Below are 26,815 nucleotides of genomic sequence, written 5' to 3' on the forward strand. Positions count from 1 at the left end.
GAGTCACGATTACCCCGCTCATACACAGCGATTGACCATGAGAGTCCTGATTAGTTCGCCCACACACAGTAATTGACAGTGAGAGTCCTGATTACTCCACCCACACACAGTGATTTACAATGAGAGTCCTGATTACCCCACCCACACACAGTGATTGACAATGAGAGTCCTAAATACCCCACCCACACACAGTGATTGACAGTGAGAGTCCTGATTACCCCTCCCACACACAGTGATTGACAGTGAGAGTCCTGATTACCCCACCTACACACACACACAGTGATTGACAGTGAGAGTCCTGATTACCCCTCCCACACACACACACACAGTGATTGACAGTGAGAGTCCTGATTACCCCACCCACACACAGTGATTGACAGTGAGAGTCCTGATTACTCTGCCCACACACAGTGATTGACAGTGAGAGTCCTGATTACCCCTCCCACACACAGTGATTGACAGTGAGAGTCCTGATTACCCCACCTACACACACACACAGTGATTGACAGTGAGAGTCCTGATTACCCCACCCACACACACACACACAGTGATTGACAGTGAGAGTCTTGATTACCCCACCCACACACAGTGATTGACAGTGAGAGTCCTGATTACTCTGCCCACACACAGTGATTGACAGTGAGAGTCCTGATTACCCCACCTACACACACACACAGTGATTGACAGTGAGAGTCCTGATTACTCTGCCCACACACAGTGATTGACAATGAGAGTCCTGATTACTCTGCCCACACACAGTGATTGACAGTGAGAGTCCTGATTACCAGTTCACACACAGTGATTGGCAGGGATAGTCCTGATTACCCCACCCACACACTGTGATTGGCAGTGAGAGTCCCGATTATCCCGCCCACACATAGTGATTGACAACGAGAGTCGAGATTACTCTGCCCACACACAGTGATTGAAAGTGATTGTCCTGATTTCCAGTTCACACACAGTGATTGACAGGGATAGTCCTGATTACCCCACCCACAGACAGTGATTGGCAGAGAGAGTCACGATTACCCCGCTCACACACAGCGATTGACCATGAGAGTCCTGATTAGTTCGCCCACACACAGTAATTGACAGTGAGAGTCCTGATTACCCCACCCACACACAGTGATTGACAATGAGAGTCCTAAATACCCCACCCACACACAGTGATTGACAATGAGAGTCCTAAATACCCCACCCCCACACAGCGATTGACAATGAGAGTCCTGATTTCCCCACCCACACACAGTGATGCAGTGCACTCCCACAGGATAATTGAAGCATTACACAGTTTTCAATTAAATCACTTAGTTGTTTGTTTAATACATCCTCCAGAATGGGAGACTCTGTAAATATTCTCTACTCCTGAACAGAGGAGCCTCCTCTATTTACTAAATGCATATGAAAATCGCTTTCCTAAACAAGACACCCCCTTTAAGCTCGCCCCTAAAACCTGCTATTATATGGGGATTCATAATGTCTATTTCATAACATGTTCTAGACCCACTTATTTCTGTACTTGTACTTGAATAAAATGATTTGATTGAGGTAGAAGGTAATTTTAGGAATAACTCATTTAATCGGTTTTATTTCTTCAATTCATTACATTTTGAGAAAAAAATTGGATCAGTTTCATTATGTGAAAAAATTGGTTATGCCTGGAGTCTGCAGTTATAATGTGGGGAATGTTCCTTTCATGTATTACAGTACAGTTACAGTACATCTTATACATTTACATTGATAACTGCACCGCAGGATGACATAAATTTGAAGAATATATGTTATATAGTCAGTATAGTTGAAAAAAATTGCATAAATCAATAGAACAAATGAATACAAAAAAACTTTCTGGTATATTTTTATCAGGGTAACATGCCTCTTTTTCTACTTTTCAGCCTCCTCTCCTTAATTAACTATTTACTCCCTTTGGATTCAGGCAAAATCTTGAAAGGTAGAAAGTAGAATAATAAGTTACAGAAGGATCAGGTTACATGCTTCCCATATAAGTCTATGGAGAGACTAGACAGTTTGTTAGTTAACTGAAGGACCAAATTACATTCTTCCCTTGCAGGTCTATGGGGAGACTAGACAAATTGTTAGTTTATTGATGGATCATGTTAAATGCTACCCATGTAAGTCTATGAAGGGACAAGAGATTATTATTTTATTGACAAATCAGGTAACATGCTGCCCCAATAAGTCTATGTAGAGACGGCTTGTTAGTTTATTGATGGATCAGGTTAAGTGCTGCCCATATTAGAAATTATTATTTTATTGACGAATCAGGTTACATGCTGCAACTCTATGTGGAGACGGGTTGTTAGTTTATTGATGGATCAGGTTACACGCTTCCCATATTAGTCAATTGAGGGACAAGAGATTATTATTTTATTGCCGAATCAGGTAACATGCTACCCCAATAAGTCTATGTAGAGACGGCTTGTTAGTTTATAGATGGATCAGGTTACACACTTCCCATAGATCTCTATGGAGTGACTTGGGGGAGGAGTCAACTAAAGAGAGAAAAGGAGAGAGAGATAAAGAAAAAGTGTTCTAACTTCAAATGTTTAACCTAAACTTGGGTAAGATTATTTGCCACTAACAATTGAAGGTGTAGAAACTATTCAAAATGTTGTCATCTTTGGTATTTTTAAAGTCTCTTGAAATCCTGATGGTCACATAAAAAATAAAATTTACAAAATGAAACCAATAGAAATGAATACATAAAAAATTTGAACAAAACCAATTTTTCTCCTTCTTTCAGCGCTTCTATATGCAACCATTTTTGGTAACGTGACAACAATCTTCCAGCAAATGTACGCCAACACGAACCGCTACCATGAGATGCTCAATAGTGTGAGAGACTTTCTTAAACTTTACCAAGTGCCCAAAGGTTTGAGTGAGCGAGTCATGGATTATATCGTGTCTACCTGGTCTATGTCCCGAGGTATCGATACTGAAAAGGTAAGGATGATGTTTTTTAGTCCTTTTTCAATAATATGTGTGTTAAAGGGAACCTGTCATCAGAAATTCCCCTAATAAACTATGAGCAGTATGTTATGAAGCAGCTGAACACCTTCCAGATCATGTTTCTTTTATTCCCCAGCTTGGTGGCATCATCAAGAAAATCAAATTTGAAGTGAGATGTAAATTGGTTTTATAACGTCAGGGAGGCGGAGAGTTTAACACTGAAGTCAAGCTCTCTCTGCATATGAACACCTCCTCCTCTGTGTTTGACATCATGTGTCGGACCTGAGGAGATCTAATCAATGATGTCCTGGGAGAAAAGAAGGAGTATCAATTACAGTGATGGGGGCATTCTGAGAAAGAGAGAGCTTGACTTCAGTGTTAAACTCTCCACCTCCTTGACTTCATAAAAGCAGTTTACATCTCGCTTCCAAATTGATTTTCTGGATGATGCCACCGCACTGGGTCATGAAAGAAACATCATCTAGAAGCTGCTCAACAAACTGGTAGTAGTTTATTAGGTCAATTTCTTATGACAGGTTCCCTTTAAAGGTGCATTTACTAACATTTTCCCATTTCGAGTTTTGTCCAGTTTCATACATACATTTAAAGGAATCCATAGATTTGGCGATTTGGGAGACTAAGCCACCCACAGGTCCTTATGCACTGTTGGATTAATGTCCCAAATAGCGCTGTATGAATTTTCTACGTTGTCGCAAAAAAAAAAACATATATATATTTACCTTCGTCTGGAGCTCCAGACGCCTGTGCAGTGAAGCTGATGTATTATCCCATCTTTACAGCGTGAGAGGAGGTTCTGGCACTGGGATTTTCAGATAGGAGTCCAATGTTACCCATGGTCAGATCTCATACGGACCTGTAGTTAGTTTAGGTTCCCAAATCTACCTGACAGGTTCTCTTTAAGTAACTTAGGAAATTAGTTGAAACGTGGTCTAGGATAACTCCAGTAGGATTTGAAGTTGGGAGAAAGGGTCTTTACCTGGAATAGCTCATAAAACGAATTGTAATATGTTATATACAACACACTTTTATCTTTATATTATATGTTCCCTTTCCTGTGTTTTCCACCTATTTCTACCATATTCTGGCTCCAAATATTTCCATGACATCTAGTTTTTCTTGGCTCAGAGAGAGTCACATAGTAGAAATTGGTAGAAGATCTTTCTTCTTCCCCTGTTTTTTATAGCTCACCCCAGCAGGTCAGAAGCCATAGCTTCATGGTTCTGGTATCATTGGATCCGGGTGAATCCCTGGATCGAATTGATACAAAAGCTGACCCATTTGCTGTGGCCCTGAGAATTGGACCACTGTGATCTCCTGAAGATAACAGATCCAAAAATGTAGGGCCGCGATGGGCCATAACTCCTATTCCATCTGTTGGTTTTATGAGTTTATTAGCTCTTTGTCTGTTTGAAAATTGGAATGGAAAATCAGCTCATGTCTTCAGAGACAATTCGGCTGCAGAAATCCTTTGAAGCTAAGACACGTGCTGTGTTAGGTAACACTAGTCAGGTAGGTCCTATTTATCACAATACCCTTTGACATATACCAGCATATGACACATCCGCTGAAAAAGGTAGGACGGAAAGATCTGTCAAACTATTCCATTCCCATCCCGCACCCTCCTGCTGAGCGACATATCCTATGGGAAGTAGATGCAATGTATTGCATCCAAGAGCCCCAGCTGTTGAGCGGATACGTCACTAAGCAGGAGGGAGGACACAGGTGATGTCACTGTCCCTATGAGGAAGCTGACATTGTAAACTCCTAACCCCGCACTTAAGGGGGAGGATGGGGTCCCCAGGCGACGTACGCCACTGTATAAGAATACAGTGAGATACATCTGTGCCATACATTGTAAGGACACAACAGAATTAGTTTAGCTCTTAAAACAAACCTATCACCGGGAATATAATTTTTAGCTGGTTCTTATAGTCTATTCTATGCTGATTTTAAAAATGCATTTCTCAGCATTCTGAATCATTTCAGTGCTTCATATAAGTTTATTTCACATTACATGGCTCCCTGCCAGCAGCAAGTGGTTAGTTCCTTGAGTGGGGCAGCTGCAGCCTATGTCTCCTCATACATTTCTCCTCTACTGCACATCATCCTCCGGTTAGTGTGGAGGAGAGGAGACTGACACAGGCTGCAGCTTCGCCTCACCAGTGACTCACCACATGCTGTTGGCAGGGAGCCAGGTAATGTGAAATAAACGTATATAAGGCAATATAATAAATATATAATAAACTGAAATGATGTAGAATGCTAACAAAGCAGCATAGCACAGGCAATTTGAACCTGTCACCTGCTAAAAATTACATTCCTGGAGGCAGGATTGCTTTTTTATTTTTTTTTTAAAGCTTAATTTATTAGATTTTTCTTTTTTACAAATACAAACTTCAACAAAGACATCAAAGGGTACAAATAGAAGTAAAAATGTTGGATGGAATGTTTTAAGCTTCACCTAAAAAAAACATACGATGCATAGTTCTAAATTCCAATGTAATACAGTACATATGATCATAATTCTTCAGCACTCATATACATTCTTATTCCATCCAGTTGACTTTGACATGCATATTTCTGCTTTGTACTGATGAATTAATCAATATCTACCCCCCCACACCCAATCCCAGTAATAAAGGGGAAAAAAAAAAAAAAGAGGCAGGATTGCTTTAAGAACTAAAGTAAGTGGCAAAAGATATACTTTAGTTTGATAAAGGGACCAGTGGTCATAACTTACATAGATCAACATATGCTTGGTCCACTTTTCTTCTAGGGCCCCAATGCCAGCCACACTCACTGTACTGCCACTAGGGATGAGCGGACCCAAACTTGCAATATTGAGGTCTTGCTAAAGTACAAGTTAAGGTTCAATGTTATGGCGCACCATTTTCCCTAAGATCATTACTCACTAATCGTCACCTGTTAACGGAGGGGATAAGCTTACGGGTTCACTACCCGAACCAGAACCAGCACAGAACCTGAACCTTGATTATTCTGCTCATCCCTACCTGCCACATTCACATGTGCTCTCCTGTACATGTGTCCGCATATTTTCCCTTCCAGTTCTCCTCCATTCTAGGACATGAATGTAGAACACCATTACCATGCAGATTCCTTTACTCACAATCCGGAGTGCACCTTTTCATAGGGGGATCGGGCACTCACAATCAAGTCTGATTTTGGAGAGACTTGAAGGTGAAACGGTGGGTGCAATGAACTTCATAGCCACCCCCTGAGTGCACCTAATAATCAAATGTATCAATAAATGAATAAAGATGTTGTGTAATAGATACATGTGATGTTACAACTCGCCTCGAAGGCCAAATATTTTTAGATCATATGTGTCCCTGGACTTGAGAACTTTTGACATTCCCTGAAATAAAGATTTTGAAGAATATATTTTACATTTTGAGTATATATTGTAAGATGAGTGAGTGCGGCCGGCGGGTGATGTTCGGAGCTCGTGTTTGTTGCCGCCAGCGTTGGCCCGCAGCGGGCCGTCTCCATTTTTTATGACAAGCTGTGCTCATTTACATAAACCACTTAATGCATCAAATTGCTGCTTGTTTTGTAAGAATCACAGCGGACGCGGATAGGTTGTACACCGGAGGCCGTCACCGCCGCTGACTTGAATAATGAGTTTACATCTTGGATGGGAAATAATACAAACGTTTCAGTAAATCACCCTCAGGTTTCCTGCTCTCCCTCTCGGAAAGATGATCGACGTCTCCAACGCTCTTCACAGGATCCCGCCTCTTCCAGGAATCCGACATTGTATTATCCGGAGGGTCACATTACACAGTCAATGATATGTCCTCTCCGGGGAAGGGGAGTGTATTGATTAAGGCTTTAATAAGTACATTAGTTCCAGCCCCTGGGATAAGTGTATTACTGAGAGTGACTCTGGGAATTGGCCGCTCAACTCTAATGGATGGATCGTTCATCGGGATGATGGTCTCCTGTAAAAGTAAATATTCTGTGAAAAACATTTGTGTCTTATAATGCTTCTGTTATATTGATAGAAGTAGAACCTTTATATGGACCACAACATATACAGTCTATCAGTTATATAATAGACGGATGTTTGGGTGGTAGCCTGGAGCCTCCAAAAGTCCTGAAACTGCAGAGTGAAAGCAGCAAAAGGGACACATCCTCCATTCCCAAAGAAGCTGATTCCAGTACCAGATGTAGGGAGTGATTCCAGACTTGTAGGGGCTAAAATATTCATACAGCCCAGGGTCCATGGCAGTCCTAATCCACCCGTTACCTATATGCACATGGGTACCTTATGAGGACCATTCATGCTCTTCTGATGCAGGAAGTCTCATCAACAAGATCCAGATGGACCAACACCAGTTATCACTTGATGTTCAAGCGTCCGAGCCAAGATTCAGTTTGGTACCATTTTGGCATCTTTATCAGGGTTGGCCACTGTTTTACTTAAGTCTCCCATGTGATTCAGCACCACTACTTTACTTGCTCTCTGCAAACTCTCCATGGATTTATGTTTACATGTCTGAGCTCTTCTGAACAGGAGGAGCTGTAGCAGGAGAGTTGTGACTCGTCCTTCTTTAAATATTTATGAAAGTTCCCTCTGGCCACAAATTTCAAACAACGCCACACACCCGATACCTGATACCTGGAACCCGGCTTATTATGACTATAGGGCAGTCCTCACCCCTATTCTTAAAGGTTGCATAGATCATAAACAGAGTAAGACTGAGGAGATAACCAATGGCATGGACTACGTATAATTATCAGTAGTAATAGCAGAAAATATGCAGTTTAGACCTATTCCTTTATTTCATCAAATAAAGTAAAAGGTATAGCCCAAAAGGAGAAACACAGTAAGCAATTGCTAGGACCAGAAAGGACCAAATCTTATACACACTTATACGTATATGCACATCTTATACACACATACAGTATATGCACATTTTATAAACACTTACAGTATATACACATCTTATACACACATACAGTATATACACATATTATACACACTTACAGTATATACACATCTTATACATACAGTATATACACATCTTATACACACTTACAGTATATGTACATCTTATACACACTTACAGTACTGTATATACACATATTATACCACATACAGTATTATATACACATATTATACCACATACAGTATATGCACATCTTATACACACATACAGTATATACACATATTATACACACATACAGTGGGGGTCATTTACTAAGGGCCCGATTCGCGTTTTCCCGACGTGTTACCCGAATATTTCCGATTTGCTCAGACCATGAGTAAGAACTAATGTTAATGTTCGAAACGCGTAGGTCTATGGACTATGCACTATGACCTCTTTATGGATTTTAAGGAATTTTGAATAAAGAAGTACCATGTTTTAGACAGCCTGGAGTGCCGATCCTCACCTTCATTTTCGTTTTCTCCACTACGTTGGGACGTTCCGACAAGTCCTTTGGATTCGTGCACCGGACTACACTAGTGTTTCCTGCGGCTCAGCAAGGTTCACGTGAGTGAGCAACACGCTCCATGTGTTTTGTTGCCTATTTCCGATTTGCGCCGATTGTACCTGAATTGCCCCGGGATTTTGGCGCACGCGATTGGATTGTGGCGCACCGGCATGCACGCGACGGAAATCGGGGGGCGTGGCCGAACGAAAACCCGACGGATTCGGAAAAACCGCCGCATTTAAAAAAGGAAATTGTGTCGCAGAGCTTGCACTCACCTTCATCCAGGGTAGGATCGTGAACTTCAGTGCATTTCAGGGAACTTCAGCGCAGCAGCGCCACCTGGTGGACGTCGGAGGAACTGCCTTGATGAATCCCTGCCGGACCCGAATCCAGCGCAGAGAACGCGCCGCTGGATCGCGAACGGACCAGGTAAGTAAATCTGCCCCAGTGTCTACACATCTTATACACACTTACAGTATATACACATCTTATACACACTTACAGTACTGTATATACACATCTTATACACACATACAGTATATACACATCTTATACACACATACAGTATATGCACATCTTATACACACATACAGTATATACACATATTATACACACATACAGTATATACACATATTATACACACATACAGTGTCTACACATCTTATACACACATACAGTATATACACATATTATACACACAAACAGTGTCTACACATCTTATACACACTTACAGTATATGCACATCTTATACACTTATACTTACAGTATGTGCACATATTATACACACTTACAGTATATGCGCATATTATACCACATACAGTATATGCGCATCTTATACACACATACAATATATACACATCTTATACACACATAGGGGGAGATTTATCATAAGTCTCTTAGAGCAGACCTGTTCTAGTTGCCCATGGAAACCAATCAGAGCTCAGCTTTCATTTTCCCACTGCTGTTTATAAAATTAAAGCTGAGCTCTGATTGGTTTCCATGGGCAACTAGAACAATTTTACCTCAGAAACTTCATGATAAATATCCCCCATACAGTATATGCACATATTATACACACATAAAGTATATACACATCAAAATACACACATATAGCATATATACATCATGAGTGCACAGAAGATAATGATTCGGCACTCACACAGAAGGCTCCTCAACGTCTTTCACGCACTATACAACACTGTTATTGGTGACATGGCAGCCATGATTAAGACCCCTGTATAGCACTTGAAATGCATGGGTGAATTTCTGCCCATATGTGCACAAGCCATATTTTGCATATTCTTATGATATAATGTGAATGATGGATGAATAAATGATGATTGAGGAGCCTTCAGATCATTATCTTCTGTGTATTAGTGTATTGCCGACATGTTGACGGTTGAAATTACCTAGTTCTCTGTTTCATTTTTTGCTTAATATATACATCATATTATTCTACATACAGTGTATACACACCATATAAATGCATGTATACAGTATGTATACACATGTATACATGCCATATACACACATAATGTAGGAGACATATAGCATATGCACACATGTTTATTTATCATATATACACACATAGGTGGTAATTTATCATATGATATCCCTGGCTCGAGCCTCTTGATGTATCCAGATGAATAAGCTAGCATTTGCAATTATTTCAGGGCTTCTACGCCACTGGTGTGACCTGATAAATAACCCCTATACTGTATATACACTTTACATACAGACATACACTATATACACACCGTACACCATATATACACACATACACTCTATAGACACCATATATACACACATACACTCTATAGACACCATATATACACACATATAATATACACACATAATACACCATATACTGTATACACACCATACACCATATATACATACATATACTATATACACACGGTACACCATATATACACACATACACTCTATAGACACCATATATACACACATATAATATACACACATAATACACCATATACTGTATACACACCATACACCATATATACACACATACACTATATACATACCATACACCATATACACACACATACACTATATACATACCATACACCATTTATACACACATACACTATATACATACCATACACCATTTATACACACATACACTATGTACACACCATACATGATATATACACCGTATACACACATTTAGAGAATAAAGTGTGTTGAAAAGTTGTAGTACATGTATACAGTGCTCTCCCTTTTGGATGTATGGACCTGTCTTACGTATTATTTATAGCAGAAAACACCATTTAAACCTGGGTTACCTATGATTGTCATGTTTAGACCAAAACTTGCACCCCTATGTTTGCTATTAGACCCTATAATCTGGAATATATCCCTATGCTTTGAGAATTGTAACAATCCTCCCTATTATATCACCAGCAATGTCTCCATAAATATAATAATAATATAAATCACTGAAACATTGAAGCAAACCATGAAACACAGATGTCTCTCCCCATTACCTGACTATAAAACCTTCCGAGAGGACGGGGGTAATAACATTGTATAACCCTGATATAAACCATTCATTGTATATTCTCCGCTTCTGAGCCCCGCGGCTTCTCTGAAGATGAGAACAAAGTTTTGGTAAAGTGAAGAAAGTACATGAGCGCCTCCTGTGACCTGAAGGCTGGAAAGTTCTCCTTACCTCTGTGTCGTTACAATGTGTCTGCCAAGGAAATCTCATCATGGCTACAGGGATTTTTCAAATATTCTATTGTGTGCATTTATTTGTTACTTTTAAATTCATTCTTAAATCTCTGCTAAATCTATTTTGCAAGAACAACTGGAATTTACAAAATTCTACAGGGAGGGGGGAGGAGGGAGCAGTGAGAGAGGAGAAAAACATGCACAGACATAGTAGGTTTCTATCTCACCCCCAGTGCTTTACTAAAATCAGTACAGTTCGATTCTTTCCTATAATGTCTTATATGATGCTTCTGGTTCTACTAAGTAAGTTAGGAGGATCATAGGCAAAAATGGAAGCTGCTGCAGCTAATAGTAAGTTTCTATCTCACCCCAAGTGGTTTATTCCCATCTGTACTTCTCTTTGATGTACTATATGATTCTACTGATGCTTCTAAGTGAGTTAAGAGAGGCAGATTTTACACCAGCAAAGTAATAGTGTTCTATTTCACCCCAAGTGCTTCACTTACTAAAAAGTAAGTTTCTATCTCACCACAAGTGTTTTAGTCTCATCAGTACAGTTCAATACATCTCTATAATGTCCTATATGATTCTGCTGATGCTGCTAACTGAGGTAGGAGAGATGCAGGCATAGACAGAAGCTGTTGGAAAGACACAGTTACAGACAGAAGCTGCTGCAGCTGAGTAGTTAATTGCTATGTCACCACAAGTGCTTTCTTCCTATCATTAAGTTCAGTACATCTCTATTATGTCCTATATGATTCTGCTAAAGCTTCTGAGCGAATTATGAGAGACACAGGCTGTTGCAGCTGAATTTCTATCTCACCCCAAGTGTTTTATTCCCATCAGTACAGTTCAGTACATCTCTATAATGTCCTGTATGATTTTGATTCCACTATTAACTGAGTTAGGAGAGACGCAGGCATAGACAGAAGCTGTTGGAAAGTCAAAACAATAGACAGAGGCTGCTGCAGCTAAGCTACAAGTTTCTATCTCACCATAAGTGCTTTATTCACATCAGTACACTTCAGTACATCTCTATAATGTCCTATATGATTTTGTTGCCACTACTAACTGAGTTAGGAGAGATGCAGGCATAGACAGAAGCTGTTGGAAAGACAAAATTATAGACAGAGGTTGCTGCAGCTATGGTGCAAGATTCTATCTCACCCCAAGTGCTTTATCCCTATCAATACAAGCCAATAAATCTTTATATGATCCTTCTGAGGCTTCTAAGTGACAGAGAGAAAGTTGATCGAGCTTATTCTCCTCCACGTCACACCAGGGGATTGGAGGTATAGCCTACAGAGGGGAAAACTGCTATAACAAAGTTCTTTTATGGTGTAATGGAAGTCATACAATAGAGATAGTGATGTGTTTTACTATGTTTTTCTTAGGTTTTTTGTTGTTTTTGTTTTTTAGGTTCTTCAGATTTGCCCTAAAGACATGCGAGCTGATATTTGTGTCCACCTGAACCGCAAAGTGTTCAAGGAGCACCCGGCATTTCGACTAGCTAGTGACGGGTGCCTGAGGGCTCTGGCCATGGAGTTCCAGACTGTGCACTGTGCCCCGGGGGATCTGATCTACCACGCAGGGGAGAGTATAGACACCCTGTGCTTTGTGGTGTCTGGCTCTCTGGAGGTTATCCAGGATGATGAAGTTGTGGCTATCTTGGGTGAGTTTGTAATATGTGCACCGCCACTGCCCCGTTTTACTGAATTACTGTGAATTTATCGAAAATCTTAGTATGTTGGAGTCCTGAATGCACCTTTCCTCCCATAATGAGGACAAGGCTAATTGAAGATTGTGTTGTCACTACATATAACAAGTCAGAAAAAGTGCGACCAAAAATGTACTATTGATGGCCAAACTTTAGGGCGGGCACTCATAACTCCATGGCTGAGATTCTCATCAACCAATACATGGGAAGAACGGTGGCAATGAGCTGCAGTACCAGATATATCCACAGCCATGTGTATGTGCTGGGACTGACTAAACAATCCTGCAGAAGCACTGAAGTCTGCATTCAGTAACCATCAGAACAAATTTTGATGGACTAACCTAAGCATATGTCATAGCTATTAAAAAACAATCTATCTGCATGTTATAGAGCAGGAGGAGCTGAGCAGATTGTACATAGTGTCCTATCTGCAGGCAGCATGTTTTAGAGCAGGAGGAGCTGAGCAGATTCTATATAGTGTCCTATCTGCAGGCAGCAAGTTATAGAGCGGGATGAATTGAGCACAATGTACATAGTGTCCTGACTGCAGGCAGAATGTTATAGAGCAGAAGAAGTTGAGAATATTGTACGTAGTGTCCTATCTGCAGGGAGCATGTTAAAGAACAGGAGGAGCAGAGTAGATTGTACATAGTGTCCTAGCTGCAGGCTTGCGCCGAATTGCCCCGGGTTTTTAGCGCGCAATCGGGTTGTGGCGCACCGTCGCCGGCATGCATGCGACGGAAATCGGAGGGGTGTGGCCTTCGGAAAAACTGCAGAATTTAAAAAACGCTTACCTGCACACAGGATAGGATGGTGAACTCCGGTGGACTTCAGTGCAGCAGCGACACCTGGTGGACATCGGATGCACTACCTTAGTGAACCGCCGGAAGACCCGAATCCTCGACGGAGAACGCGCCGCTGGATCGCGACAGGACCGGGTAAGTAAATGTGCCCCAGTGTCCTATCTGCAGGCAGCTTGTTATAGAGCAGGAGGGGCTGAGCACAATGTGCATAGTGTCCTGACTGCAGGCAGAATGTTATAGAGCAGAAGAAGTTGAGCAGATTGTACATAGTGTCCTATCTGCAGGCAGCATGTTATAGAGCAGGAGGAGCTGAGCAGATTGTACATAGTGTCCTATCTGCAGGCAGCATGTTATAGAGCAGGAGGAGCTGAGCAGATTGTACATAGTGTCCTATCTGCAGGCAGCATGTTATAGAGCAGGAGGAGCTGAGAAGATTGTACATAGTGTTCTAGCTGCAGGCAGCATGTTATAGAGCAGGAGGAGCTGAGCAGATTGTACATAGTGTCCTATCTGCAGACAGCATATTATAGAGCAGGAGGAGCTGAGCAGATTGTACATAGTGTCCTATCTGCAGGCAGCATGTTATAGAGCAGGAGGAGCTGAGCAGATTGTACATAGTGTTCTAGCTGCAGGCAGCATGTTATAGAGCAGGAGGAGCTGAGCAGATTGTACATAGTGTCCTATCTGCAGGCAGCATGTTATAGAGCAGGAGTCCAGTGGATGGTACAACCCAGTTCTTGGAGACCATATCTGTATGCAGAGTGATACATGGGTGTCTATCGGCCAGGGAGAGGACTGCTCCCATGCCTAAGAAGAGCAAAGAAATAACTGGATAAATGACAAGTTATACTACATTTTTTCCCACTACCTTTGTAGATGTAAATGCAATGAATCATATATATCTGAGTCATCATTTCCAGGTCCATCCATCATCATATATCTGTAGCTGTATATATCTCTTAACTCCTTGTGGGTCACCATGCCAACCCGCAACCTATATATGTGGAGAAGAAGATGGATACGGCTTGTCGGTTGTTATCTCCCTGTTGTAAATCAGGCTTTACATTCCTGTTCCTTAATGTAATTCCCAGTGCCGGGAAAAACTAGCGGGATGGTCAATAACAGGGCAAGTGCTCAGCATGGACGTATTCATCACAGCGTGTGCGGCCGCCATTACTCACACATAAGCCGCCTAGTCCTATGGCTGCAGTTTAGATTTGGCTTTTCTATTTTCACATAGTGGTTTATAGGTGGCGATTTTTTTGGACAAGGATTTATAGACCTCACCCATAATATATTTCCCATGGTCATACACAATAGTCTCACACTCCTGTCTTATTATTGTATTATTCTAACCCTTCTCATCACATTACAGTCTACTCAGAGAGGGACTGGCCCACCGGAGCATCAGAGGATCCCCCGCTGGGCCCAGGCTCTTATTCAATAACAACTATTTTTGAAATTGTTGATGCCAGAATTTTTATTTGCAGTGCTTAAAGGGGTTGTCCACTTTCAGCAAGTAATTGATTTTGTGTGTGAAATGAAAAGTTGTACAATTTTCCAATATACTTTCTGCATCAAGTCTTCACCGTTTTCATCCATGGTCATGTGATGTCACACAGGTGCACAGCTCTTTATAACACACAATTCACTACCCCTGTGTGACATCAGATGACCAGGGATATAGTGAGCCATGCACATGTGTGACATCACATGACCAGGGATATAAAAAGCTGTGCACCTGTGTGACATCACATGACCAGGGATATAATGAGCCGTGCACCTGTGTGACATCACATGACCAGGGATATAATGAGCTGTGCACCTGTGTGACATCACATGACCAGGGATATGACAAGCCGTGCACCTGTGTGACATCACATGACCAGGGATATAACGAGCCGCGCACCTGTGTGACATTACATGACCAGGGATATAATGAGCCGCGCACCTGTGTGACATCACATGGCCAGGGATATAACGAGCCGTGCACCTGTGTGACATCACATGACCAGGGATATAATGAGCCGCGCACCTGTGTGACATTACATGACCAGGGATATATAATGAGCCGTGCACCTGTGTGACATCACATGATCAGGGATATAATGAGCCGTGCACCTGTGTGACATCACATGATCAGGGATATATAACGAGCCGTGCACCTGTGTGATATCACATGACCAGGAACCAGTATTTATCCACTGGAAGTTATCAATAAAAACTGTTCAATGACAGCAAGAAGAGATCAAGTTAACAATGAAGAATACATACAGAAAATATATTGAAAATTGTATAACTTTTCTTCACACAAACCTTATCAATCATTTGTTGAAAGTGGACAACCCCTTTAAATAACCCCCACCAGATATTATTTGTGCTAACATTATTTGTATACTGTATGTCGCTCATTGGGGCAGATTTACTTACCCGGTCCATTCGCGATCCAGCGGCACGTTCTCTGCACTGGATTCCGGGTCCGTCCGAGATTTATTAAGGTAGTCCCTCCGCCGTCCACCAGGTGGCGCTGCTGCGCTGAAAAGCATCGGAACACACTGGAGTTCACCGAGCCGGGCTGAGTGAAGGTAAGTGCAAGCTCCGCGACAGATTTTTTTTTTTTTTGCGGCGGTTTTTCCGAATCCGTCGGGTTTTCGTTTGGCCACGCCCCGCGATTTCCGTCGCGTGCATGCCAGCGCCGATGCACCACAATCCGATCGTGTGCGCCAAAATCCCGGGGCAATTCAGGGGAAATCGGCGCAAATTGGAAATATTCGGGGGAACACGTCGGGAAAACGCAAATCGGGCCCTTAGTAAATGACCCCCATTGTGTCGAACCTTAATCAGACTCCAGGCCAGACCTCTATATGGACATCCTACCCCGACATCATATCAGTCTCCACACAAGATTGTTAAATATGTTTGGTTCAGCTTTATTAACATCAGACCCCAAACCTTGTATAAATATTAAATTACAAAACAAGCTGAATTCAAGACTTCAGACCCAAACCCAGACCAGATACCTACCGTATATTAAAACCAGACCCATATATTGATTTCAGATCCCAAATCAGACACCTAATTTAATATCAGACCCCAGACCAGAGCCTTCATTTACTACACCTATATGTATATTATTAGGGGTCGCATCATCCACTTTGTGTTTTCCGTATTTTTTTTAGGAATTAGACCCAAAGACTTGTCTCTGTTGATAAGGTGTTTGCAGCTTTTTGACCTTCACGGTCTGTGCACATGATGATCAGTAGTGCTAACCTGATCAGAACCAGTACAGTATATGGATCCTGGCGTCTCCCAGGTGCCAGCTCAGCATTAATCTCCCATCCGCCACAGTAAGAGTCAAGGACAAGCCCATCACACCCAGCGCATGTGGCATCTTCTGCACTGAGGTGCTCTCACATAATGACAATCTGCTGAGTAGATGGGATAACGTGATTGAACCACATTGATCTTGGTACGAAAGCTCATCAGGTTTCCAACAAATCTACTTTTTCTGTAGGAACCTGATTTATAAGATGCTGGAGCTGGAATCTGTCCAGTACTAAGTGGTAGACGGCCGAGGGATCTCAGAATCAAGGTCTGTCGTAATGAGCGAGGCGGCATCATGGCTATGATACATTAAGGCACTCACCCTTCAAGGCTCCGAAAATACGTAATCACATCTCACATATAGTAACAAACTTTACTATATTTGTCGCAGGATAACAGTCCAGATGCAGAGATTAGTCATCTTTTAGGGCGGACTAGGTGCTACAGTCCTCTCCTAATGTGCACAAGACATTATAGTCATCTCCTAATGTGCACAAGACATTATAGTCATCTCCTAATGTGCACAAGACATTATAGTCATCTCCTAATGTGCACAAGACATTATAGTCATCTCCTAATGTGCACAAGACATTATAGTCATCTCCTAAGAAGACAAGACATTATAGTCATCACATAAGAAGACAAGACATTATAGTCATCTCCTAATGTGCACAAGACATTATAGTCATCACATAAGAAGATAAGACATTATAGTCATCACATAAGAAGACAAGACATTATAGTCATCTCCTAATGTGCACAAGACATTATAGTCATCACATAAGAAGATAAGACATTATAGTCATCACATAAGAAGATAAGACATTATAGTCATCTCCTAAGAAGATAAGACATTATAGTCATCTCCTAAGAAGATAAGACATTATAGTCATCACCTAAGAAGATAAGACATTATAGTCATCTCCTAAGGAGATAATACATTATAGTCATCTCCTAAGGAGATAAGACATTATAGTCCTCTCCTAAGAAGATAAGACATTATAGTCCTCTCCTAAGAAGATAAGACATTATAGTCATCACCTAAGGAGATAATACATTATAGTCATCTCCTAAGGAGATAAGACATTATAGTCCTCTCCTAAGAAGATAAGACATTATAGTCCTCTCCTAAGAAGATAAGACATTATAATCATCTTCTAATGCAGACTAGACAATAACGTTATCTCTGCAGGCGAGATGTTATAGTCATCTTCTTATATTTATTGGTGTTGTAGTCATCACTTAATGCAGACTAGACACTATAATCATCTATTGCCATGGCCTAGATATTACAGTCATCTTCTAATGCAAATAAAGGAGAAAGTAAAATCACTTCCAACTGGAGTTCTCCTTCCAAAATAATTTTCATCATTCACAATCCATAATTCTTGTTCGAAATACTGTTGGTACCAGTTCTCCCTCCAGGGAAGAAGCCACCATCCACTTTGGCTTTGGTAACAGGCTAGGCTATGTTTTTCTAAATGATCCTTTATAGGGTAGAAATGAAACATGATTAAAGGTTAGGCTATCACTAAGGACACACAATTTGTAGCCTTAGACTTATCAGAACTAAAGTTTTCTGATACAAACTAACCCAATATCTATATTTACTGATGATTTTTGATTTTAGGGGGAAATGCTCTTCCACTTTGATAGTAATGGGATTGACTTTAGGACCCTGAATGTGTTGCTTGTGGAAATGTAAGATATAATCGTTACCGCTCCCATAGAAACACCTGTTGGAGTCTACAGGACATAATAGTTCAATGTGATATTCTCCCAGCAATGAGAAGATCTTCCTCCGAACCATTTTATCTTCTGTGACAATGGCAGCTATTATCTTTCTCAGTGGTCCGGTCGCTGAGCGCTAGAACATTCCCGCTGATTTAATTTTGTCTGATTGCTCTCTTCGGCTTCATATGGAAAGTATTTTTGTCCCGCTCTGTCGCAGTTTTGTTTTTATGTTTCTGCTCTGATAGACTCTAGGAATGTTGTCACTTCCACAGATATCTATCTGCACATAATCCGAAAAGGTCATGTAATAATATAACAGAACAGCCTGTGCTCTAGAATATATACTAAGACTACATTCACACGACGGTGGGCATACGCTCGCCGAGATAGAGAGAAGGAGTGGTGACCCCTCTCCATGGCGATGCATGGCGATGGATAGGACATGTCCTATCTTCCCTGTGTTTGGAGTGGTACGATGCCACACATGTGCCCCGTGCTCCCATTGCTGGCCTATGGGGTACATATATACGGCCGCAAGCTTGCAGCTGTATATATGTCCCCAATGGTCGTGTGAATATAGCCTAATGCAGTAATAAAGTCCAATGCACCCGGATTCTGTCCCATAAAATATTATAAACTGTTAAAGAAGTTTTTGCTATTTGTACATCGTGCCACAGCCTTGCAGTCTTACAGTATCTACTTCCGACTGGCACAGGACCCACTTCAATCAATCAGTGATTTCCTCAGCACTCGGGACCCCAGATTGGCCAACATAGGTCCTGTGACCTCCTGGCGCTTCCAGAGTGGATCTATTGGTGATATTGGTGAAGCCAGAGCAGGGTATCTTCTCCTGAAATCTAAATCTTAGAAATGCCACATAAAAATTGTGTTTTGGACATATAGGGGCACATTTACTTACCCGGTCCCTGCGCGCTCCCCTATCCTGAATGTCTGACGAGGATGAAGTCTGCCGCGATTCACTATGAGCGTGCGCCCGATATCCTGCATGTTTGGGTTCCCCGATCAGGTCCCCGGAGTTCACCTTCTTGTTCCCGGTGCATGTAAGTGCTTGGCTTGCGACACAATTCTAAATGTTAAATCCTGCGCGTTGTCCGAATCCATTGGATCGTCTGACCGCCCGCCCGACACAATCCAATCGCCTGCGACACAATCCCCTGCGCGATCCCCGAAAAGTCGGGAAACCCGATGGAAATGCGGCCGCAGAACCCTTAGTAAATAAGCCCCATAGTGCCAAATTTAGCAGGGTTTTTTATGCCTGAAATGTGGTCTACAAGACCTGAAATAGGCTCACCGCCAGGAATTGCGCCTATTTCCCACTTTACACCACCTCCGTGCCAAGTGAGTTACACAACAGACGTGAGGCACGTTCAGCTCTGCATCTGTGAACTAGTTATAGTTGGTGCCATTTGGATGCAGGCTATTGCACAATTCTGTGCCCGGCCGTAAAACTTCCTGCTGGCATAGTGTTGCAATCCACTGGGATTTATCAGGGGGCCGGAGACTCTGGTGGGCTGCGGGAACACATCATACACTGGAGCTATTAGCCCCTGTGTATGATAAGTGTATCTCATGGTGTTAAGGTCATGTGAATTACATCTTGCAAGTCTGACACTAAGTGACATCCTGCTACTTTTACACAATATGTACTTTGAATACAAAGTTGCAGACTGGAACCACTGGATGCGTTTTCTCCCATGAGAGTCAAAATAAATGGAGTATGTAATTCAGAGTTACATGTGACTATGGAGTGTATTGTTACATTGTTGTCAGCAGAGGCGAGTTGAGCCTCTTGCCTCAGGCAGCAAGGTAGGGGGCAGGATCAGGGGTGCAGTTTCACAAGAACCACCTGTTTTGGGGGATGTATTTGTAAATAGGTGAAGATAGAACAGTGCTGCTACTTTTGAAGAAAGCATTTTCCCAAAATACTCCAATGATGAGAAGAGGGAGATATGGCAACCCCCCAGCAATCAAGTCAATGGAATGGAAGCCTCACTGGATAAGATGAGTCCACATTTTAAATGGGAAAGATAGAACCCAATTTTGTGATTGGTGGGGGTCCAAATAGTTAGATCATCATCTCTCGGGCACCTATCCCATATCTTATATAAAGGTCATAGGGTCCATATTTGTGCATGGACTATTATTGTACTACCCCCTTATTTCAGTAGACACACATACAGTGACATGGGAATGTTATGATGGTGAACATTGTTTTTTTCCTTGTACAATTATAAATTCTGAGTATAGACACATTTCAACCTTATTGTGACCTTAACACTTCTCGCTGCGCATCATAACTCAAAAAAAAAAAGTCAATAACTGAGCGGTTTTATATTAACGCATTGAAGTGGCGCGCAGATCCTGCCGAGTAAGCACTATGGTATATATACAGCGCCATGGGGACTGTCACATCAAAGTTTCCTATAATAAAGACAGCAGCAAAGAAAAACGACAGCTGCCTCAGGAATAAAATGGAAAGACCACACAATTGTAGGGAAAAAAATTCCCCAAAAAATTATTTATTATAGGGACTGGCTTTTTTGAGTCTTTGTTTAAAATGAAAACTGGTCAATAATTTTTAAAAAAATTTGAGACATATTCTTTTTCCTCCTGAAAGATAACTGTCTGCAGCAGCAGCCTCCCGACTCTGCATTGAAATACTGCAATGTATCACCCCTTATTCAAAGGATTTGCAGACACATGTATAAAATTGGAGACTTTTGTTTGGTGGATGTGAGCAATTTGAATATTTTGCCTGTTTCTCTTAGTTTTGATGGTAAAATGTGACCATGGTATCCAAGAGGTTATTTTGACTCCAAGTTTCAGTAAATTAAATGGCATCCCCCTGCCCAGTGCCATGGCTATACTGTTGACTTAAAGTGAATCTGTCGGCAGTTCTGATCATACAAAGCTGTGGGCCCAGACATCTGTGTTATCATAGTTTTCAGTTGATCTATATTCCAGGATTATAGCTGGACTTGGTTAACTGTGTGTGTACTCACTCTGTTGTGCGAGGAGATCTCTGCATTGGGCTCCTACCTTATGCTCTGAGTGACTGCTATAGTATTAAATCAGAAGGCGGCTATAGCTCTTACGCAGTGAATAGGGGAGGGGCTGGGGAGCAGTTGGTTTGTCTCTGTCATCAGTCTAACATTGGGAGAGGACTGAATGCTCTTTATAAGTTCTTGCTCCTCCTTGGATGAGCTCAAAGCATCCCTGATTTAAGTCTCAGCTGTCTCAGCTAATCTTTAACAAAAGCTCACAGTCCAAGACAGCAGCGGGTAAAATAGTCCTACCCGCAGGTACACACAAGGCGGTGAATTGGTTGGCTGTGGATCAGAAACTCGGAAAGTACCACAGCCCTAGTTCAGTAGTAGGAGGGCTGGCTAGTAGGAGCCAGATTGGCTCTGCTATTTGGGCAGCAAGATGTCACAAGTCTAACTACGGGACTAACTGCAGCTAAACTTAGTGATGACCCATCCAGCGAGGCATTACAGATTGTCTACTTTAAATGGGTTGATTTAAATTCTAAAGGTCACACCTATCTTGCTGATCATAAGGGGTCTTGGATTAAACGCTAGTTTTGGAAGTCCCGACCATGAATGGACCAGCAGTGATCATGCTCAGCCTACCGATTCATTGAACCAAGAGAAAAGGACCCCCTCTGTGGAGGTCCTATTAGTCAGACCCCCACCGATCAACAAGTCATGCCCTATCCTGCATCAATGCTAGAGGTTTCTATCGGTTCACTTTGGGCGGGGTCTCATCTGCGAACCTTAGAAGCATGGCCTTCAGTACTTACTCCATGCATTTGGGGGACACCTGGTCATTCATCTGAATAAGGGACTTCTAAAAAACCACATTTGTGAAGCAAATGTGACTTGGATGTAAGATGCGGGGGCAGAGGGGGAGCCGGCCGCTCTTAGTTATAGCCACTGGGGGTACATTGCTCTATGCGGAGACTCGGCTTTATGGAAATGACTTGATGGTAATGATGGCGTTGGCCTGTGATTCCCGCTGTGATAAGTGTGGTCCTCCGTGCTGATGGCTCTGTGTTATGTTCTGCGGCTCACAGCTTTCTGTGTTACATCAGTCGTCTTTACATACAAGGGCTATAATGGCCTGCGGATAAATATAGATACTGTACACTGGGCATCGCCCGCCTCCTGGATGGACCTGATAAACAAGTTTCTGTTTTACAGACCTCAACTAATACATGTGTATATATCATTTATAAGGGAGGGTCAGAATTGAGTGAATTTACATGACTAGGGATATATATAACGAGCTGTGCACCTGTGTGACATCACATGACCAGGGATATATCAAGCCGTGCACCTGTGTGACATCACATGACCAGGGATATATCAAGCCGTGCAACTGTGTGACATCACATGACCAGGGATATATAACGAGCCGTGCAACTGTGTGACATCACATGACCAGGGATATAACGAGCCGTGCACCTGTGAAACATCACATGACCAGGGATATGACGAGCCGTGCAGCTGTGTGACATCACATGACCAGGGATATATCAAGCCGTGCAACTGTGTGACATCATATGACAAGGGATGAAACTGGCTGTGCACCTGTGAAACATCACATGACCAGAGATATAACGAGCCGTGCACCTGTGTGACATTGCATGACAAGGGATATAATGATTCGTGCACCTATGTGACATTACATGACAAGGGATATAATGATTCGTGCACCTGTGTGACATTACATGACCAGGGATATAACGAGCCGTGCACCTGTGTTACATCACATGACCAGGGATATAATGAGCCGTGTACCTGTGTGACATCACATGATAAGGGACTGGTGTTTATCCACAGGAACTAATGAATCTATACAATGACAGCAAGCAGAGATCTAGAAAACAGCGAGGAACTGATACAGTGTATATTGGAAAATTGTACAACTTTTCATTATAGAAGCAATATGAATTATTTGCTTAAAGTGGACAATCCCTTTTAACATATTGAAATTCTGCCTGGTCCTGAAGGTCCCAAATATCTTGGACTAGAACCAGTGCACGAGGCTTTACCTGGTGCTATCAACCTCCTGAGATACCTCAGATATTTACTTCCAAACCGGATTATTCTCCATGGATCCTGAGATGTGTCACCACGGAGCTGTCATCATCCCTGACATGAAGAACAACAATCTGGCTGCTGAAAGACGCGTCATTTGTGCTGACATGGAAAATCCTGTCTTCCCCATCTGCTCGCTCCGTGGTCGGTGCGAGGGTTAACGCCGATTGGGATGTTATTTGTGATTTCGCCTCATTACATACTCGCCTTCCAGTCAGCAAATATCGTCAGACGTTCAAACAAATATTTCTAAAGCGCTTATTTCCGCGGGCGCAGACGAGACCCCGAGTAATTTATGGATCTTTAGGAGCAGTGGATGATCTCTTACATTGGAAATGCACAATTTTTTTGTAAGTGAATGTGTTTTTGATGTGGCGGTGACAGATGACTGCTACCATCACATCAACAGTAGTGATCCCTACGAATCGATGCCATCGCTTGTGACCGTCACAACCGCTCAGCTTTAATGATTGACCAAAGTGCTCTCAGCGGGAGAACCTCCAATTTCCAAGAATTCATCTTCTCACAAATAATTATTTAGCATTAGCCCTCTTCTGATAACACCCCAATAGCCCTCATGTCTTCCACCGCCCCAAGTTTTACTAAAATTCACTGTGATTCCTAGTTTACCATTTTTATTTCTGTTATGCCGTTTCTAAAAAATTCCTATTGAAATCCGTATGCTAATGAGGCAGTTGGTGCATCAGGGGATGTCCTCAGCACCCACCGCACTGCTGTTCCTGTATGGACCATCCCCCTCTCTGCCAAATAAGCAGAAGAAGCAAAGGGCAGAAGGGGTAGGAAAAAGCAGTGTCCAGGGGCTGAGGATACACCTTGGGTGCACCAACTGTCTCATTAGCATATGGATTAAAATGGGAATATCTAGGAAATAACGGCATAATGGTCAGAAATAATTACAGTTTCTTTGAAATATCCAATAACACCGCCTGTGATAGAGATGCTTTACACGTGTCAAAGAAAACCTACCACAAGGCATTAAAAATATCGTATATACTCGAGTATAAGCCGACTCGAGTATAAGCCGAGGTCCCTAATTTTACCACAAAAACCTGGTAAAATCTATATTTTTTTATTGAGTATAAGCCGAGTTTGGATTTCCAGCACATTTTTTTGTGCTGAAAAACTAGGCTTATACTCGAGTATATATAGTAGATGTTATGGTAGAATCCTCCTGCTTCCTCTGCCCTAATCTGTAATTTCAGAATCAGGGAACCTGATCTAATTTTTAAAAAACTTTATTTTAGTAATATATAAATTGACTGCAGAAGCTTCTGGGGCGTGTACTAGCCTGGCCAGGCACTGGGGGCTAAGGCTACGCCCCGCCCCAGTAGCCTCTGCAGTTATTTTACATATTATTAAAATACAGTTTTTAACAAGTTAGGATTATAAAATTACAGATTAGGGCAGAGGCAGCAGGAGGAATCTACCATCACATCTATTTCTAATACTTTCCTCATGGTAGGTTTCCCTTAGAGGGGTCTTCCAGCTCCAGGTTTGAACCATCAGCGTTGTTACCCATTAAAGTTTATTCAACTCTATCTGTGTTCATTATCAAAAAAATTATCATATTTTTATGCCGTTTTGTAAGATACAGGCAGTTGCAGATCTAAACATAGTTGGAAATGGAGATAAAAATCCAATTCCCAACTTTGTTTTATCTGTATGTAATTCTGGTTCTGTAGCTCACAAAGTTCAGCCGAAAGAGAAGATTCTTATCTTTAAAATGGCACCAGCAGAATGTTTCTAGGTTCTTTAGAACGTAAGAAAAGGGCGCTCCCTGTGCACACTATAAACTTGACTCATCTCAGATAACATATGACTCTTCTCTGCTCATTATCACATGACTTTGGGGGATATTTTTAATAGGTAATCGGGTGAGATGTCTAGAAAAGACATTTCATATCCTATTTGGGAGGGGACTGTTTTATAGGGTTAGATTTGCTGACAGGTTCCCTTTAACTATCGTCTGTACTTGCCTGTTTCCTAAAATCCAGGATCCATTGCATCCCTCCATTTTCACTCCTGTCACTTCTCTCCATTACCCATTATATAACCTGTCTCTGCTCTCGTGCCTCCGTCGCTGCCGTTGAGAAGAATTATATGGGTCATCCCTGCGCGGCAGAACTGGATTGTGATACCAAACATTGCAGATATTCTTTATACAGATATTATTTTTGGGGTCTCTTCTCTTCTATGGTCCAATTTTGAGACCTTATACAGGCGGTCCCCTACTTAAGGACACCCGACTTACAGACAACCCATAGTTACAGACAGACCCCTCTGACCTCTGGTGAAGCTTTCTGAATACTTTACTATAGTCCCAGACTGCAATGATCAGCTGTAAGGTGACTGTAATGAAGCTTTATTGATAATCATTGGTCTTATTACAGCAAAAAATGTTTAAACTCCAATTGTCACTGGGGCCAAAATTTTTTTGGTCTGGATCTACAATTATAAAATATACAGTTTCGACTTACATACAAATTCAACTTAAGAGCAAACCTCCGGACCCTATCTTGTATGTAACCCGGGGACTGCCTGTATATATGAAATTCACCTCTCTCACCTTTCCAATGGCAATCCTGCTCACAGCTGATGCTCTGTTACAGTGTATCAGTCCAAGTGGATTCTACTTACTACACATCACCTACTTTACAAATCTGTATGAGGTCTGGACTCTGGCTCTTACCTGCAATGTCCTGAAGGTTCTGGGTCTGAATGCAGAATTTTTACTAATTGCCCATTGAGACCCCTTTCAGACCCTAGGTCTGTGTTCACACGTTGGGTTTACTTTGTGTTTACACTACGTTACAGTTATGTTAACATAGACATATTTACATCGACGTGATGTCAATGCAATGTGTGAACGCAGCCTGAATACTCCATTCTCAGTAGGGATTAGGCTGTTATCATTGTGAATTGGGGATCGTAGTTTTTATGGGTTTTAT

At 41.8% G+C, this 26,815-nt stretch overlaps 1 protein-coding gene across 8 annotated transcripts in view; it reads left to right on the forward strand.

Moving 5' to 3' along the window:
- KCNH1 (potassium voltage-gated channel subfamily H member 1) overlaps positions 1 to 26,815 on the forward strand; it is a 250,984-nt gene that overhangs the window by 162,341 nt on the left and 61,828 nt on the right. For all 8 annotated transcript variants that reach the window (XM_072140190.1, XM_072140192.1, XM_072140194.1 and 5 more), the window contains 2 exons: positions 2,765 to 2,964; positions 12,565 to 12,817. In XM_072140190.1, coding sequence (XP_071996291.1) covers positions 2,765 to 2,964; positions 12,565 to 12,817 — 453 coding nt within the window. The remainder of the gene's footprint in view (positions 1 to 2,764; positions 2,965 to 12,564; positions 12,818 to 26,815) is intronic.

The sequence above is a fragment of the Engystomops pustulosus genome, chromosome 3 (assembly GCF_040894005.1).
Source record: "Engystomops pustulosus chromosome 3, aEngPut4.maternal, whole genome shotgun sequence".
In the NCBI taxonomy this organism is placed as follows: domain Eukaryota; kingdom Metazoa; phylum Chordata; class Amphibia; order Anura; family Leptodactylidae; genus Engystomops; species Engystomops pustulosus.